General features: G+C 45.7%; 1 protein-coding gene across 2 annotated transcripts; it reads left to right on the forward strand.

Moving 5' to 3' along the window:
- The first annotated feature begins 444 nt into the window (after positions 1-444).
- LOC125291174 (zinc finger X-chromosomal protein) lies at positions 445-16243 on the forward strand. Of its 2 annotated transcripts, none has more exons than XM_048237775.1 (10): positions 445-906; positions 3305-3408; positions 4287-4640; positions 5210-5341; positions 5493-5579; positions 5742-5879; positions 6270-6386; positions 8659-8798; positions 9472-9908; positions 10266-16243. In XM_048237775.1, the coding sequence occupies exons 2-10, from the start codon at positions 3342-3344 to the stop codon at positions 11092-11094; spliced, it is 2301 nt and encodes a 766-aa protein (XP_048093732.1). In that variant the 5' UTR covers positions 445-906; positions 3305-3341; the 3' UTR covers positions 11095-16243. The 2 variants fall into 2 exon arrangements, with proteins under 2 accessions (XP_048093732.1, XP_048093733.1); XM_048237776.1 differs by having other exon boundaries at positions 4287-4568.
- The last annotated feature ends 2840 nt before the right edge of the window (positions 16244-19083 follow it).

Below are 19083 nucleotides of genomic sequence, written 5' to 3' on the forward strand. Positions count from 1 at the left end.
TTCTGTGACAGAGCAATCTACTTCCCAGTATGCATTGTAAGATTTAGTTAGTTGCCTTGGTTAGGCTACATTAGCCTATACTGTGAAATAGACACACCATTAAGGGGGCTGGGGTATATGCTGGAGGGGGGTAACTTTCTGCTGGGGCATATGCTGTGGGCTGGGGAATACACATTGGGGGGGGTTCTGGGGTACGGGGTATATGCTGAAGGGTGTGTGTGTGTGTGTGGGGGGGGGGGGGGGGGTGGTACACTTTGTACAGTCTCCTCATACCCCTTATGGCCCTCCCCCCACTCACTAAAAATAACCCACAGTGACCCTGGCCTCGCCCTCGACCAACTGACACGAACGCCAAGTTACCCACAACAGGTACATGTTTGTGCTTCAGTTGGGAGGTTTGACTTGACTATTAAATTAACAATTGATAGATAAACAAATCCTGATTCCTGGGCTATGCAGCATCACTCACTGATAGCACAATAGCATCATTACATTATTCTGCAACTAATCTAATGCTTGATATTGTGCAATGTTGTGCATAATTAAATAGGTGAAATAACATCGATACATGTTAAAATAGGTAAAAAAGGTAAAATATCCATACCGTTCACAGACAGGAATTTCTGTTTTGGTCTCTACTGGGGTCTTCATCCTACCCTTCCACCCGCTTTCCCCCGCCCCTTCCTCCCTCTCTCCTTTGAACAGGCCCTTCCAGCCAAGGCTCTCACCTCTCCCTCCATCCCGGGTGCGCTCACTCTCCTTTGGGCTGGAAATAGACCCTGCGCCCGGAAGCGTTCTTTATAATAACAAGGGGCAAAACGATCTGTTAACAAATCCATGCAATTATATTCCCAATTTAAATTCCACTGGACTACAGAACAGGATCTGTTGACTTCCAAGTACATGGTAAGCCCTAGCCTAGTAACAGTTATCTTTTCTGAATGGTATCTGCATGCGATGTTTGCACAGGCGTTGTCAAAATACACCTATAACATGCAATATGCGTATATGATCGCCCCAGTATGTCAGTAAGAAGCTGTTTAAAGGGGAACATTTGAAATTCATAACGAGTACAATGGTGAAGTGAAGAAAGGGTGAGGGACTTCCTGGTCCTTGTCGCCGGCGAAGAAGTGCGTCTAGACGGCGTACGCCTGCCGGAAATCCCGCTTTGTGGCCCCTAGTAGTCTACGGAAAGCGGCTAGAGAGACGATGCTAAAGCTAACGCTATTGTTACCGTCTTTGAATGGGGGTGACATTAAAACAGTTTGTGTCGCACTGTGACGACACTGGATCGTTTTGTCCGTCTTAATCCATTCTTAATCTAAGGGTTTCCATTTGTGGTTTGTCGTGCTGGCCAAAATGGCGACCTTGCGTTTTGCGGTTTGTTTGAAATAAGTGAATCTGTTCAGTGATCAGAAAACTGGCGACCGCCATGTTTGTTGTCGAGCTAGCTTGGTGCTGCTGATGCTAAGCTACTGTTACTATAAACAGTGAAGACGAGGGCTTTCTATTATGTGTGCATGAAAGGGGGAGGGAAGTCATCATTTCCAACGATAACATTTTCCTAAAACGGAAAATATTTGCAGTTATATTTGCCGACCATATGCTGAGATTTCTGGCAGAATAAATGGGCCAAACATTTTTACTCACCACAATTGTAACGTTATCAAAAACCGTTTCTGTCGTTCTGAACCGCTGTGTAGGCCTAGTATTTATCATCTGATAAATATTATTGTAACCATGGGACTACACACTGGGATAGAGACTCAGCTAGATAGGCTACTGTGATATGATTGACCTGACCAAGGGCATTGTCTAGCAATGATAAGAAATGAACCAAGAGTACACTTAACAAGAGGCTGATAGTCTTGAAACATCTGTTTAGCACTGGGTGTTCCAGATTGCAGGCCAGACCCAGGGTCTAAGATGGGCAGAATCCTGTCTTTGAGTGATGGCTCAGAGTTTGAATAGTGTCTTTGCATAAACCAGCGTCAAACAAGCCTGGCTGAATTTAGAGAAGCCAAGTGGCCAGACCAGAACCAGGAACATGCAATCACAAGTGTTTTGTTTTCATTAGTGAAGCCTACAGTATCTTCGTCCTGTTACAGAGACGTAGCAGGGAATTGCAGCCCAGTTTGATCTCACAGATCAGTTTGGTTCGGTTGTTCAGGCCACTTGCATTTCTGATTGGAGGCTGTAAGGCCGAGTAGGGGAACTTTCAGCTGGACATGGCGCATGGCACTGAATCAGACGTCCTGCTGCCGCTTAGCCTCCAGCACCCAGGGGGAAGAGATGTTCACTTCACCTTATAAATGAACAGGCTGAATAGGCCTACATGCTGATGAATAGGCCTGCATGCTGATAAATAGGCCTGCATGCTGATGAGTAGGCCTATGCTAATGAGTAGGCCTTCATGCCGATCAATAGGTATGCATGCTTCCTTACTTGCTTTGCCAGTCCTTCAGGCTAGTGTATCTTTCAGCATGGGAATAATCTGTCATGAAATGGCATGGAGATCAAATTGCATGGATTCCAGTTTCTTCCAGTAGCAGCAACTGGAATCCATGCATTTCCACTGAATTATTTTTGGAATCTGATCCCTTATCATACCTGTTCATTCTTACCGTTCGCCGAATTTATTGTGACTAAATTCAAGATGGCTGCAAACGCTAAACTTCGTGAAGATACTGTCTGTATAAATCGTCTTGTAAGTAAACTACCAGTGCTTTTTCAAAGTTCTCAATGTCTCATTTTAAATGTCAGGGCCCTCGGAAGTCTACCAATGAAGTGTGGAGATACATTGAGCCTCGTAAATGGTGTAAAACAGTGATTTATTTGCATGGCTAGCCCGATGCCGAAGCACCACCATTGAAAAAGCTGTTGGTAGCATCGGCTAACTAGCGCCAGATTTTGGAGTGCAGGGGACAAGCCGAGATGGGCTATGAGACATACGTTCACACTCGGTATCATGTTTCAACACACTTTAGGTCAATATCACACCGGAATTCTCCTTTAAGGTTTAGCCACTTCCCATAAGACATTTTGGTGACCTCTGGTGTATGGGCCCAATATTCCTGTAGGAGCAGAAGAATGCTGGTGTGTTGCTATTGTGTTGGTCATATCCCTTTCCCCTGAAGCATTCCTGTTGTGTTGTAATATCTGAGTTCCTATTGGGTCGTTTTTGTGTTAAAATATCAGAGTGGTTCTTATTTGGTCTTTATTGTGTTAACATATTAGTGGTTCTCATTGGGTCATTGTATTGTATAATATCTGAGTGGTTCTCATTGGGTTGTTTTTCCCCCAGTTTGACGCAGACCAATGAGGTTACAGAGGGTGGGGCCATGGATGACCACATCACCAGACTGGCAATCCACTCCCAGGAGCCGAAAATTATACTACACGGAGGAGGTAGTTTACACATGCACACCTCTCACACACACACTCCTCATATATACACACACACACATGCACACCTCTCATACACACACACACACAAAACACACATACCTCATACACACACACACACACATACGCACAAACAAACCACACACATGCACATGCACGTGCACATCTCTCTCTCACACACACACACACACACACACACACACACACATACACATGCACCTCTCTCTCTCACACACACACACACACACACACACACACACCTCATATACACACACATCAAAAATCAAATTTTACTTAAGACAAAGATACAACTTAATTTAAGAGGTAGTGAAGATCATGTTATGTTTTATACATTCACTCCAAAACACTTTTTTGAGTTTACACTTTAGAGTATTGGAGCATTGTGTGTAGATTGATGAAAAAATGTAATCCATTTTAAGATGAGTGTGAAACATAACAAAATGTGGAAAACTTGAAAGAGTCTGGAAACCTTCGGTTGCACTGTACATACACACACGTCAAATTTCACTTAAGCCGAAGATGCTACTACATGGAGGAATACATCACATGTCACTGTGAACAACACAACACACACACATGCCAGGTCTCTGTGAACAACATAACACACACGTCATGTATTACATGGGAAACAAAGTTCTGACGAGTTCTGTAGTGTTTTGCATTTTCTTATATGCTGTATTGGTGTTCTGTAGTGTTTTGCATTTTCTTATATGCTGTATTGGTGTATTATTAAGCACCTTGTGTTTCAAGTCTGCATGAATGGTGCTATATAAAAAATAAAGATTGATTGATTAATTGATGATTAGTTGATGGTGCTTACCTGTAACATCTCTCCCATCACTTTTTTGTGTCTCTCACAGATGATGTCGGTCCAGCCGGGGAGTCTGACAGCTTCGTTGTGGAGCTCCAAGTCTCCTCCTCCCGTGCTGGCTCTGTCGTTGACGACGGTGATCTCCATAACGACAGCGTTGTGGAGGATGACGACATTGATCAGTTGGTGATCCAAGACTCCGCTGAGGACGTAGTCCAGTATGATGAAGATGCGGAGGATGACGAGGTTGCCATGGACACCTGTGTGGTGCAGATGGGGGAGGACGAGGAGGATGAAGCGGTCGCTGTGGCGCGGGTCGTCAGGGGCAACGGTGAGGGAGAGAGTGAGGGGAGAGAGATGGCGGAGGATGAGGAGGGCTGTGGAGACTACCTGATGATCTCACGTGAGTGGACATCATTGCATCACTTCCTGCAGTGCTCACAGAATGTCTCATCTTCCATCCTCATTGATGGAATCCCTGGAAAGAGCTCCTTTTCTCACAGCGCCTGATCTCTGGATCCGATCTCGATCTTAGATCGGGTCGGATTGGATCACGCGCTGTTGAGGAGGATGGAAAATCTTCCTGGAGTGTCTGAGTGTTTATTTCATGTTCTGGAGAGTTGGTGTGAGCTAAACCATGCATCACATGCAACCCATAACGGTGTCTTTGACATTTTCTCTCCATATCTCTCTCTCTTTCTCCATCTCTCTCTCAATCTCCATTACTCTCTCCATCTCTCTCTCTCTTTCTCCATCTCTCTCTCAATCTCCATTACTCTCTCCATCTCTCTCTCTTCTCCATCTCTCTCGCTCTCACTCTCCATCTATACCCTCCCCTCTCTCCCTCCTCATCGCTCTCTCTCTCTCCATCTTTCCTCTATCTCTCTCTCCCTCCCTTCTCCCTCTACATCTCTCTCTCCCTTTCTCCCTCCCTCTCTCCATCTCTCTCTCTCTCTCTCTCTCTCTCTGTAGTGGATGAGGCTGGTAAAATGGTGTCAGGTGAGGAGGAGGGGTCAGCGGTGGTTGCCGCAGACGACAAGAGTGATGGACAGGAAGTCATCAAGGTCTACATCTTCAAGGCAGATGACACGGGAGAGGACATGGGTGTGTGTGTGTGTGTGTGTATGGTGGATAACACCGGTTATGATATGTCTGATTGTGTGTGTGTGCGTGCTTGTTTGTGTATGGTGGGTGAATGTGGGTTTGGGTGTGACTCCAGTTATAATTTGCCTGATGTGTGTGTGTGTGTTTGCAGGTGACACAGAGGTTGTGGGGGATGAGGAGCCGTCCTCTGGTGAGAAGATGGTCTACATGTCTGTCGGGGACAGCAACCACAGTGACTGTACGTACTTAAAAAGGGGTGAGGGGTAGGGGGTGGGGGCGGGGGCAGTAACCATAGGGACTGTAAGCACTTTTTAAAGGGGGTGGGGGCTGTACTTGATTGTGTCCGTGTGTGTATGTGTGTTTATGTTTGTGTGCGTGTGTTTTATATTTCTGTTTACAGCCAAGCTCTCAGAGGAAGTATACATGGAAGTTGTAGTTGGAGGGGAAGAGGCTAATGTAACCGCCAATCATGGTCGCTGCTATGACAACACTGCCCTTAGCAAAGAGTTCACGCCGGCGACATGGGCATCTGCATACGGTCAGTGTCACACACACACTGTGAACTGTGAATTGAACATTTTGTCTATAAGCACAATATATATATTTAAAAATCTATATTAAGATACGGAAATTGTACCGCTACCCTAATGTATACACCAGTCTAATATATTCTGCACTGTGTGTGTGTCTGCATCACGGTCAGTGTCACACACACACTGTGAACTGTGAATTGAACATTTTGTCTATAAGCACAATATATATATTTAAAAATCTATATTAAGATACGGAAATTGTACCGCTACCCTAATGTATACACCAGTCTAATACATATTCTGCACTGTGTGTGTGCAAAATGTGTGTGTGTGTGTGTGTGGTGTGGTGTGTGTGTGTGTATAATGTGTATTTGTGTGTGTGTTTGAGTGTGTAGACTCCCTAGCAGAGCCCCGTAATGGTGCTGCCAGCGCCTTCCTGCACATGGAGGACCCGATGGGAGGAGCTAATAAAGGCAGCAGAAGGAGAACAGAGCCAAGACAGGTGCAGACCGGTAAGACATACACACACACACACACACACACACACACACACACACTATACACACACACACACTATACACACACACACTATACACACACACACTATACACACACACACACACACACACACACACACACACACACACACACACACTATACATACACACACACACACACTATACATACACACACACTATACATACACACACACTATACACACACACACACACACACACATAACACACACACACACACACACACACACACACACATACACACACACACTATACATACACACTATACATACACACACACACACACACACACACACACACACACTATACATACACACACACTATACAGGTACATACACACACAAATTATACATATAGAGACCACACACACACTATACATACACACACACACACACACACACACACTATACACACACACACACACACTATACATACACACACACACATATACACAATATACACACACACACACACTATACATACACACACACTATACATACATACACACACACTATACATACACACACACACTATACATACACACACACACACACACACACACACACACTACACATACACACACACACACACACACACACACACTATACATACACACACTATACATACACACACAAATTATACATATAGAGACCACACACACACACACATATACATACACACACACACACACACACACACACACACACTATACATACACACACAGGGCTCCAGACTAACTTTTTGCACTGGTGCGCCTAACTTTTTTTTCTTAGGTTCACCAGCACAAAAGTTAAGTGCACCACATCGCATTTAACACCGCAGCAGGTTCACTTTTCTTCCTTAATTACTGTCCTATGACTTATGATTTATAATTCTACAAGAAAAGTAACTTAATGAAGTGTTGGTGCTTTAAGTGCTTCACTGAGCTGAAATTTAAACTTAAAACATCTCAAGATGAATTAAATAAAAATAACAGTGAGTAAATTAACAGTGCACGCCTTTAAGGGCTTCAAACTGCACATCTCATGGCTCAATGTCTTACATACTATCCTTCATTAGGATTTATTTTAAGGCCTTGGCTAAACCAGCTCGCCATGCTAGCATCTTCCATAGAAATGTATTTGAGCACAATTTAAAGAGATGTTCCAAGTAGCCTGGGGATTTTATGTGATTTTGCAATGATGATTGCAATAATCATTTGACAGCCCCACAATGCAATTTTACTTTTTTAATTTTAGTATTTTTAAATTTTCAATAAGAACATCACTATGGTTAATGCAGTAACGAAATGGTAGGCCTATAGGCTATTGCAATGATTTACAATGCTCAATCTAAATGTGTCCATTCAATTCATCGTACACAATGACCACAGTTATATATGCAGGGAATATTCGGCTTTAATGTAGCAGCGATATTCGGTTTACGCCAAATACCGGATTAAATTGATTGATGCCATCAGAATGAGTTTACACTTAATATTGCTGTTGAAAACCGGTTACTCCCTGCAACTTCTCTTGTCGCTAAGCGCAATTTTAAATATTGCTGTTGAAAATTCCCGGGTTACTCCCTGCATGTAACTAATTCGAACTTGGTCAATGACGCGACTCCTTTTCAACTCCTTTTCTCTCTCTAAAGGAAAAGGGACATTTACCGCCTATGTAACCACACGACCTCATCGATTTTTTTAGTCGCACTCTTTTGAAAAATTACACAGGCACTAGGCCAATCAGAGAGGGAGGTCTTCACTATCTGTGATTTGTTTAAACCACGAGTTGGCCAAAAATTGAACCAAAGGTCGCTAAAAACTCTGGAGCCCTCACTTTGAAAAAAATTAGAATGATACAAACACACACACACACACACACACACACACACACACACACACACACTATACATACACACACAAATTATACATATATACACACACACACTACACATACACACACACACACACACTATACATACACACACACACACACTATACACACACACACTATACATACACACACAAATTATACACACACATACACACACACACATACACACACACTATACATACACACACATACACACACACTATACATACACACATACATTATACATATACACACACACACACACTATACATACACACACACACACACACACACTATACATACACACACTATACATACACACACAAATTATACATATAGACACACACGCACACACATATGCATAAACAGTTCTTGTGTGTGTTTGTGTGTAGCCATCATCATCGGGCCGTACGGTCAGCCCCTGACAGTGTACCCCTGCTTCCTGTGTGGAAAGAAGTTCAAGTCCCGTGGGTTTCTACGGCGACACCAGCGGACGCAACATCAGGAGCTCCTCACCAAGAGCAGGAAGAAGGTATGATGTAGCCCCGCCCTCTTATGACGTAGCCCTGCCTTCTCAGGACTTAACTTTGCCCCACACACACAGGCCTCTCTCAGGGTGTACTCACACTATGCCATCCGTACCATGCCCGAGTATGCTTGACCCCTAAAGTCCAGTTCATTTTACTAGTGTGATCGCTCCATACTGTGCCTCGGCCCACTTGAAGAGGTGGAATCGTTCAGTTGGACTCGGGCACGGTACACATTTAGTATGATCGCAAACGTGCCTACAGAACTTGAATTATGATCTGACAAACACAACTGTACAGAATGTGAATTATGACATGACAAAGACAACTTTACAGAACATGAATTATGATATGGTAAACAACTGTTCTGTTAACTGCTTAAGTGCAAGGTTGTTATGGTAATAAAAGACACTCTGAATCAAAGATTCTAGAGTGCTTTGTCTCCAACGTGCTCTGGTACGGATCGATAAGTGACAAGTGCAGTGTGAGAGCAGGCCAGTGGGGGAGAGGGGAGGACTATCGTGCTCTGGCACAGTACAAGTGAACCATACCTAGTGTGAGTACGTACACACACACACACACACACACACACACACACACACACACACACACACACACACACGCATGCATGCATTGTAACCACATATTACTACATGCACCTTGTCCCTCCGGACGCAGGTACAGCCCAGCACCCCTCCTGACTCGTCGGCGTTGGCGCCAACGTTCAGCTGTGAGACGTGCGGCCAGAGTTTCGCCCAGCAGCCTGCCCTCTTCACACACCGCTTGCAGCACCACCCGCCCGTGGCCCCGCCCAGTCCACCCGGCCTGCCCGCCGACGCCCCTAAAACGCTGCAGTGCAGGTACTGCGCGTTCCGTGCGTCCGACGCTGGCCTGCTGCAGAGGCACCTGCAGGGAGCGCACAACCGCAGCTTCCCACACACCTGTGCCGAGTGCGGCAAGGGCTTCCGCCACCCGTCCGAGATGCGCAAGCACGCGCGCACGCACACCGGGGAGCGGCCGTTCCGCTGTTCACAGTGCTCTTACAAGGCCGCCGATGCCTCCAACCTGAAGACGCACATGAAGAGCAAACATGGCAGCCAAGAGCCGCCCTTCAGGTAGGGACTGCTGCTCCAGGACTCCTTAGGGTTCCTGTGTGCTCTGTAGTGTTCCTCAGTGTTCCTCTACCCTACTCATTGTTCTCTAGTGTTCCTCAGTGTTCTAGTGTGTTTCTGTGTTCCTGAAGGTTCCGTAGGCTTCCTCTGTGCACTGTAATGTTCCTCAGTGTTCCTCTACCCTACTCATTGTGAATTAGTGTTCCTCGGTGTTCTAGTGTGTTTCTGTGTGTTTCTGTGTGCTCTGCTGTGTTCTGCTGTGTTCCTCTACCCTACTAATTGTTCCTCAGTGTTCGTGAGTGTTCTAGTGTGTTTCTATGTGTTCCTGAGGGTTCTTGTTTGTTCCTTTCCCTTGAGCAGATGTGAGCAATGCAGTCAGACGTTTGCTGAGGAGGACGAGTTGAGTAGCCACGTCTCCCTGTCGCACCCGTCGGCAGAGCCCAGTCGAGGTCCAGTTACCTCAACGCCAGCGGTGACAGTCCCGCATCAGTGCCCGCACTGTGACCACCGCAGCTCCAACTCCAGTGACCTCAAGCGCCACGTCATCTCCTGCCACACCAAGGAGTACCCCCATGTCTGTGAGGCCTGTGGCAAGGGCTTCCACCGGCCCTCGGAGCTCAAGAAGCACGAGGCCACCCATAAAGCGTCACCCGGGGCGCCGGGAGCGGCCCCCGCAGCCAAGAAGCTCCATCAGTGCCGCCACTGCAGCTTCAAGATCGCAGACCCCTTCGTCCTGAGCCGCCACATCCTCTCGGTCCACACCAAGGAGTCTGCAGGAAGCGGCCAGGGCCTTGCTGTTGATGTTGACGGGCAGTCGTCTCCCACATCCATGGAGCAGCCATCCCCACCGCTGTTGTCCCCGGCGTCAGAGGCATCACCGCCCAAAGCGAGCAGCAACAAGAAGTCGCCGTCCTCTGTGAAGAAGTCTGGCAGCGGGAGCAGCGGTGGTGGGGCCAACAAGGCGCGGGTGGTGGTGGCGCAGCCGCCTCGTGAGCGCCGCGTCTACCAGTGCCAGTACTGCGACTACAGCACCGGAGACGCATCCGGTTTCAAGAGGCACGTCATCTCCATCCACACCAAGGACTACCCACACCGCTGTGAGTACTGTTCCAAAGGGTTCCGCAGGCCCTCTGAGAAGAACCAGCACATTGCCCGCCACCATAAGGATGTGATTCAGCCCAGTAGTTAAGGACCCAGACTCGGAACGCTCCTTTAGAACTCTAGAATGATCAGAAGAAAGAGAACGCTCCAGTAGAACTGTAAAATGGTCTGAAAAGGGAGGGAGGCCTCACAGAACCTGAAGGAACATTCTGGAAGATTTCATGCAGATGTCCGTTAGCTGCAACTTTTCTAGATCATGTACTCTTATCAGACGGTCATGACCCTTTGACAAGGGTTCTGGGCCGATTTCCTGTCAGGGTAAAAGGAGTTTAAACACCTGTCGAACAAGTGGTGATGAAATCTCAGCCATTGGGCAGAGCAGGAATGACACTCGCTGTGGCAAGTCAGGGGGTTGCGGTTGGGGTTAAATTTAAGGGAGAATATGTTGTCTAAGTTCTTTATGTAAAAGTTTATTTAGCTTGAATTTAGAAATGTCAACATCAACTAGGGCTGGGTATTGGTCTATTTTTCTAAACCAGCGCTGATGAGGTACCTGACAATATAGCTGGTTATGATGAGCTATGAAACAAACAAAAAAATCTGCACAAAAAGCTTTAAGTCCTCAGAGATTTTTTGGTTTTATTTTATTTTATCTGCCATCGCTAAAAAGTACTAATGAGACGAAAGCTCTTTGTGTGGATTTTTTTCAGTAGTTTTTGGACTACTGAACCCTGCACCCAGTACATTGACTCCTCCCCTAACGTCCATTTGGGGACACAGCAGCCCTCAGCTCCACCTTTCCTCGCATGTGTGCCACACCCAGACGAACACCTAGACTGGGTGGCAGAGTTACAGGAAAGCTACAGCAGGCGCGTAACTGAAGCATTCCGTTAGCGTTGCGTCTGCTGCAACAATTAGCTTCCACTATAATTAATGGACGTAGCTACACCAGACGTGATAGCGGCATGTACGTAAAAAAAAAAAAAGAAAATTGCTTTTACATGTCGCGAATGGAGCGCTTCAGTTACGCATCCGGTTTAGCTTACCTGTTAGATCTCTGACCAAACGCCTGCTGAGGGCCTGTCCGCTACAGCTGTGCAGTCAGACAGAGAAGCTTTCAGCTCTCAAGCCTACAGAGCCCGATTCCGTCAGTCACAGTCAGTGGACAAGGAAGGTCAAGACTCTCTGACCGCCATAGCCTACTCGATATCTGAGATGCTGCTGTTTTGCAGGTTCGAGGATCTGTAAAGCTAATTTCAGCCTAGAAGTCAAAGCCGTTCTCCACCAACTTCCGTTTAGCTGTCACACCAGTTCTAGATCAAATTCAGTTTAGATGTCAGAGCCGTTCTAGACCTTCTCCAGTTTAGCTGTCAGGGCCATTCTAGACTTCAGTTTAGCAGTCTTAGGAGTGTGCTCGGCTTGGATGGTGGTGAGCTGAAAGGAAGTATCTGTTGGATTCTGTGGGATTCGAGTTGTGTTGAACGCACATTTTCAATGGCACTCTTCCGTTGTCTTGCATTGTATTTGATACATCGCCACTTGAGGTGCAATATCATAAGAGAGGTCGGGCCTGGCTGGTTAGCATGCTAACTTTAGGGCAATTCCATGGAAAATTATGTTTTTTGTAACATCGATAACGCCAGTAAAATGTGATGGCATGGTATGATGTGAATGATTACATGAAATTTGAGCATTTGCTATTTTTGGCTGAAGAATGTACATGAGAAAAAATGTACAAAAAATGAATTATCATTCACATCATACAAATGCCAAGGGATTTCACTGGCGTTATGGATGTGACAAAAGTCCATTTTCTGTGGAATTGCCCTTTAGTCGATATATAAGCAACACTAGGTGTCTTTGACATTACGTCGAAACTGCTATTTCTTCACATTCTGTTGCTATTTCAAGGTAATTTTTGAATGTTTTGTATGAAAAGAACTACAGATGGTCCCTTTTAAGGTCGCCTGAGGAGCTGCAGTGCTCATGATTGGCCCAATGCTGGAGACTTGCAGCCACAGCCCTGCTATCTGGGGAGGAATGTTGATCTGAGGGTGTTGGACTCACATTAGTGTTGGTCATCCTGCAAGATCTCAGTGTTATTTGAATAACAATGTGGAGTTGGAGTGTCCGTTGATTTAGCTGCTTCGGAGTGGAAACCTGGTGTTGGAAAAAAACAGACCATTTCTGCACTCTATGCTATCACTACATGCAGTGTTAAGCCCTTTCAACCCTGCCAGTAGTTACTCCTGTTCTCCTCCTCCACCTCTTCCTCCTTCTCCACGCGTACAAACCCAGTCTGAAGTCTGTAGTGATCAGCAGGATTGTACCCTGTGGTAGAGGAGTTGGGAAGCTCATGAGGAGCTGTGAGATGAATCAGGCAGAAAGTTAATTTATACATAATCTGTAGTTAGTTCTAGCTGCGTCCCACCAACAGACCCATTTGGCCCAATTTATAGCCCCAGGGATTCCTCTCCACCATTAATTGGTCCCAGTGACTAATCCTAGTCTGGGGTTCAGTGATGTTTCTGGTGTTAGTTCCTATTGAAGCACTGCAGCGTTGCAATCTCAACCACAGCGCCGTTGGATGCCCAACTAGACCAGCAGTGCGCAGTACCATGGAGGGACGGTCTATTGCTCTCCTTACTGGTGGACCTCCGAACCTTAGAACCGGCTCTTGACTGGACCTAGAACCTCAGAACTGGCTTCTGACCAGCAGTAGCACTGTGGGTTCAGTTCAACGCGGGAGAATACATCCGAAACTTGTATCTCACTCCAGATTTACACACAGACACGTGGATATGGTGGCCTGAGATGGCCCGGGATTTCTGGGGTTGCTGAACTCGTCTGTGTGGACAAGTCGGTCTCAACCCCAACCTTTCAAAGCTACTGCAGGCCCTGGAGCCCACATCTCACGTCCAGCTCGTCCTGCATCAGACAGCTGCAAATGCGTCTTGAAGCTACCTGCCCAGCCACCATTTCCACTGAGTCTCCGATTCTGCACTCCACCCTCCATCCACTCCCCTAAGTAACTCCTCCCTCCTCAGTAACCCCATTTTTTTTAGTAACTCATCCCTCAGTAACTCCATCCCTTTTGTAACCCCCTCCCTCCTCAGTAACTCCTCCCTCTCCATCCTATATATAACTCCGCCTGCCAAAACTTCTCCCCCAGCCCCTCCCCTCCCTCTCCGTGGCTCCTGGTTCCCTGATGGGAATTCTGTGACCTCACGGGCTCAACTGACCACTCTGTCTGTGACGTCATAGGCTCAACTGACCACTCTGTGATCTCACAGGCTAAACTGACAGCTCTCTCTGTAACCTCACCGGCACGGGCTCAACTGACCACTCTTTCTGTGATCTCACAGGCTCAACTGACAGTTGTCTGTGGCGCAACGCACTCCTGCTCTACCAACACAGACCTGTTTTTAAATGTGCTCACTTTGCTATCTAAATCAAAGTTTTTTTGGAATGTGTGTGTATGGGGGAGAGAGAGACAGTTGAAAATATCATCTTCCAGCTGTGCACGTTTGTATTTATCTTTTGTTTCCAGTTTTTGTATATTTGTGTTGTGCAAATAGCGCTTCCCAGATAGCAACCTTCTCCCTCTTTCACTCACTCACCTACTCACTTTCTCTCTCTCAAACACACTCTATTACTCACTCACTCACACACACTCTCTCTCTGTCTCACACACACACACGCACACACACACACTGCATTTGCACTAAGGATAGTGCTTCTTAAAACAGGTGCTGAGACGATTGCTTCTAGCGTTTTACCTCCCTTGAATTGGCCCACAGCTGTCACTGGTCCTGGGTTTATTTCCCCTTTGTAAGACTAGTCACTTGCGTCTGTCCACTCCACAGTCTGTTCTAGAAATAAGGATTCTTTTTTTTTTTTGACACCCACACAGTCTGCTCGAGCACCACCGCCACATGGCGGTTCTTATACTTTCTACAGTCTACTTGGAGTCTGTCTCTGTCTCTGACATGTCTTGATGTAAACACTTCCACCAAAAGCCTCTCTAGCGCTGCAGCCTATCAAGAAAAGGCTTCGACAAACGTTTGCTAATGATCCAAGGTAGTGTCCAATGATCACCAAATTCATTGGACATTTCTCATGTCTGTGTTGTTTTGGTTATAAGAGTCTGCTAAATATCAGTCAACTTTAATCAATCAGTCAACTTTCACATGGCACCATCTTCAATCAAATGAAAAGAATGGAAATAACAGGAGTGTTGTGATTAGAACTGCGTTACTTTACCCTTTGTAGGTACTCTTGAGTCTTGGCGTGAGCTAAAGTCTGCACGGTTACAAAAAACTGGAGCATAAAGACGTCCACATAAGAGTCGCAGATTCAAACTCTGATGAAGCAAGTTAGACTCTCAGACTCTCGTGCGCTCACACATGCAAACTGTAACACGGGCCTAAGAGCTTGGTGACGGTGCTGCTAGTTAGGTTTGGCCTGTGGGTGGTCTGGTTAGGTGTTTGACCTGGAAACTGTTCCCTTGAATAAGTGCAATTCCTTGCTTGTACATGAATTAGCACTAAGTCCTTGCTTGTTTCCAAGCAACTGCTCCCACAAAAACCTTTTGGACTGCTGTTGAAGAGACTGAACCATCTCCGCAGGAACCTTTTGGATCTACTGTTGAACAGACTGAACCAGCCCATTGGAACCTTTTGGGCTGAACCAGCTCCACCGGGCCCTTTAGGACTGAATTAGCTGCACCCGAGAAGGGAGGATGGACATCTCTCCTTCACACCTCACAGCCAATCACATGAGGTCCTCACTCCGCCCAGCCAATCACTTAGGTTATCCTTAGTCCCGCCCCACCCCGAGGCTGTCAGACACAAACTGGGGTTGCGATGCCACAAAAAAAACAGACATTTTAGCTGCAGTCAAACTTTTTTTTAGAACTTTATTTATTGAAAATGTCACACATTTTCTGGCGCTGTACAGTTGTGTTGTATAATTATAGCTCCAAAAGAAACCTTTATGGGACTTGTGAGGAATTTATTGTTTTAATACTTTTTCTTTGTCATTTTGTTTGTTTGTTTTGTACTGCTAAATTACACTGAGAGAAAAGTAAAATTGTCAAAAGCAGAAAACACATAAATGGTGTATGTGTTACGTTTTTCAGTGTTTTGTGGCCTGGGTGATTACATAACTACTTTGTTTTTTTTTATGAAATCAAAGATAAAAAATCTGATTAAAAGGTGAATTATAAAAGTGAAAAAGGAACTGTGTACTCTTACAATTTATTGACCTTCCCATCAAACCTGTAATTCCCAATTCTGACCAGCAGGTGGCAATGTTGTAATTAGCTGTTGAATACTGATATCCTGGGGAAGACGTTTAGGTTTGTCTACCACGGACACGAGCAGGTGAGAGCAATCATTTGTTCTGCCGTTGAGTCTCTGAGATATCAAACTAAATGTGACCCTACACGTGGGGTTATATAAACTGGTAAGAACACAGCTGAGCTGGGCTGACAGCTCCATGTCCAGGACCCTGTATGACCTTTGACCTGTGATTTATGGATCTCAGCATCTCCTAGACTGACGCTGAACCTGAGAGCAAAGCACCACCATGAGCCAATCAGAATGCAGAACCAAGCACCAAGAGCCAATCAGAATGCAGAACCCAGTTATTAGTCTGAAACAGTGTATCAGTCATCATTCATAATGAAGTTTAGTCAACACATTCATGCCATTAACAGAGGGCTTGATATGTGTGTGTGTGCTCAAAGTAGATGAGCAGACCTCCAGCTGGTAAGTGGTAAATGCGACTCAAGGGTATGTGTGTTGCCATGGTAATCAGGGCGCCCCAGCTTTCCGGAAAGCAGATGACAGACCGAAGGACACAGATGTCCTGCAGTGTGTGTGTGTGGGGACAGATGTCCTGCAGTGTGTCTGTGTGTGTGTGTCTGTCACAGCTGATTAGGATAGTAGGAGGAAAGCTTCTGCAGTCCTGTTCTGGAGATCCCCCCCTTTTACTCTTTTATGGCCTGTGTGTGTGCTTAGGCCCTTTACTCTTTTATGGGTCTGTGTGTGCTCAGGGCCTTTACTCTCTTATGGGCCTGTGTGTGTGTGTGTGTGCGTGCTCAGGGCCTTTACTCTCTTATGGGCCTGTGTGTGTGTGTGTGTGTGCGCGTGCTCAGGGCCTTTACTCTCTTATGCGCCTGTGAGTGAGTGTGCACGCGCTCAGTTGCCTACTGCCTCTTGATGTGCATCACATAGCCACTCTACAATATGTACTGCACTGTACATGTTGATTCTGAAAAATAACCATGTCCTAAACAGAATTCACTTTTAGCTGTTAGAAGCTGTTCTCTAATATTGTAACAGTGAAGGCAACCGCTTAAAGATCGCACAATTTTAAAATACCTAAACTTCACTTCCACAGCACTCGTAAAAGTAAATTAAAATAGTTACAGTATTTCTGATTTCTCTATTAACTTGTAAACTATAAATATCTCATAATTTGACTGCTAATGCTTTCAGTGCTTTCTTGCTGTAGGCTAAGCTATTGGTACAGCAGCATATGGATCAATACATACATCTGTAAGGAGTATGTCATGATATGTTGCAATATCATCTGGCCCAATACATATATCAGTAAGGAGTATGTCATGATATGTTCCAATATCATCTGGTTCAATACATATATCAGTAAGGAGTATGTCACGATATGTCGCAATATCATCTGGCTCAATACATATATCAGTAAGAAGTATGTCACGATTTGTTGCAATATCATCTGGTTCGATACATATATCAGTTAAGAGTATCATCTGGTTCAATACATATATCAGTAAGGAGTATGTCACGATATGTCGCAATATCATCTGGTTCAATTTGTAAGGAGTATGTCACCATTTGTAGCAATATCATTTTTTTGAGCACAGCAGCCCTAGTGCAAAGGCCAACGCACTTGTTGCTGAGGTTAAAGGGTTCACACCTTTCCCTATACTTCACACACCCTATAGTCAAGGTATTTTTCCATTGTGAAGTATCTGTCATACACACACACACACACACATAAGACACGTGTCTTCACTAAAGCAGTCATTCTCCTAAAAGTATCTGCAGACTTATTATCAGGTCTATCAGCGTTTCCATCTTTGTTAACAACAACAAAATGGGTCTGTCTCATGGCATGGTGGGCCGCGTGCATAGCAGGCACAGAAACACACACACACGCCCAGACATACACACGCGCCCACCCACACACACACACACAAAACATCACTTGCCCATATGCAGATATTGGCAGCCTGGTGTTCACACACACACACACACACACACACAGACTGAGAGCAGCCCTTTGTGGTTTTGCAAGCTCTGCTTAAAGAGCTTTACCTGCATTAGAGAGGGGAGATTAAACTCAGTGGGTATTGGAACAAAGTGTGTGTGTGTGTTTGTGTGTTGTGTGTGTGTATGAGAGAGAGAGAGAGAGAGAATGTGTGTGTGTGTGCGAAAGAGATAAAGTGTGTGTGTGTGTGTGTGTGTGTGTGTGTGTATGTTCATTGTAAGTGGTGCAACAGGAGACCTCTTGTCATCATTGTGGAACCTTTAAATGCCTTGATCTCCTGCTCTTAGCAGCTCAGCACGTTGTTCAAGCAGCACCTTGTAAAGCAGGAGAGGAATTAAGACACAGGCCCCACGGGGTCACATCACACACCAAGCAGACCCTGTCATAGAGTAGAATGTAAAATAAAGTACAGTAGCCTATATGTAGTACTCTTTGGCTCCACATTGGACTCTGTCCAGCGAAGTTCTGTTCTGACCTTGTGAAACCAGTACGAAACGTTGCCTACAACACCCCTATGGTATGGGTTAATCAGTATGACATCAACTCTGTCTCTCCTCAGAAAGTGGGTGCTTGTTTATAGCAAACGGTATGTTCTTCTAACCGCCGGGACTAACGGCGGCTTTAGGGTCGCGGATGGACTACAGGCTGCATTCGATAGAGAGAGCGCGGGGGAGAGAGAAATTCCAGACAAAAGGCGCATGCCGGCCGTGCGTTTTGTGGGCGCGTCTACGCCCCCCCCCTCTCTCTCTCGTTCACTCGCTGT

Source organism: Alosa alosa, chromosome 2, assembly GCF_017589495.1.
Source record: "Alosa alosa isolate M-15738 ecotype Scorff River chromosome 2, AALO_Geno_1.1, whole genome shotgun sequence".
Classification (NCBI taxonomy): domain Eukaryota; kingdom Metazoa; phylum Chordata; class Actinopteri; order Clupeiformes; family Clupeidae; genus Alosa; species Alosa alosa.

What these genes read in the sequence shown, in the direction of transcription:
- LOC125291174 (XM_048237775.1), top strand. Translation starts at nt 3,342, where the DNA reads ATGGATGACCACATCACCAGACTGGCAATCCACTCCCAGGAGCCGAAA. An exon ending in AATTATACTACACGGAGGAG is followed by an intron (nt 3,409 to 4,286) that starts GTAGTTTACACA and finishes TGTCTCTCACAG; the next exon opens with ATGATGTCGGTCCAGCCGGG. An exon ending in TGACACGGGAGAGGACATGG is followed by an intron (nt 5,342 to 5,492) that starts GTGTGTGTGTGT and finishes GTGTGTTTGCAG; the next exon opens with GTGACACAGAGGTTGTGGGG.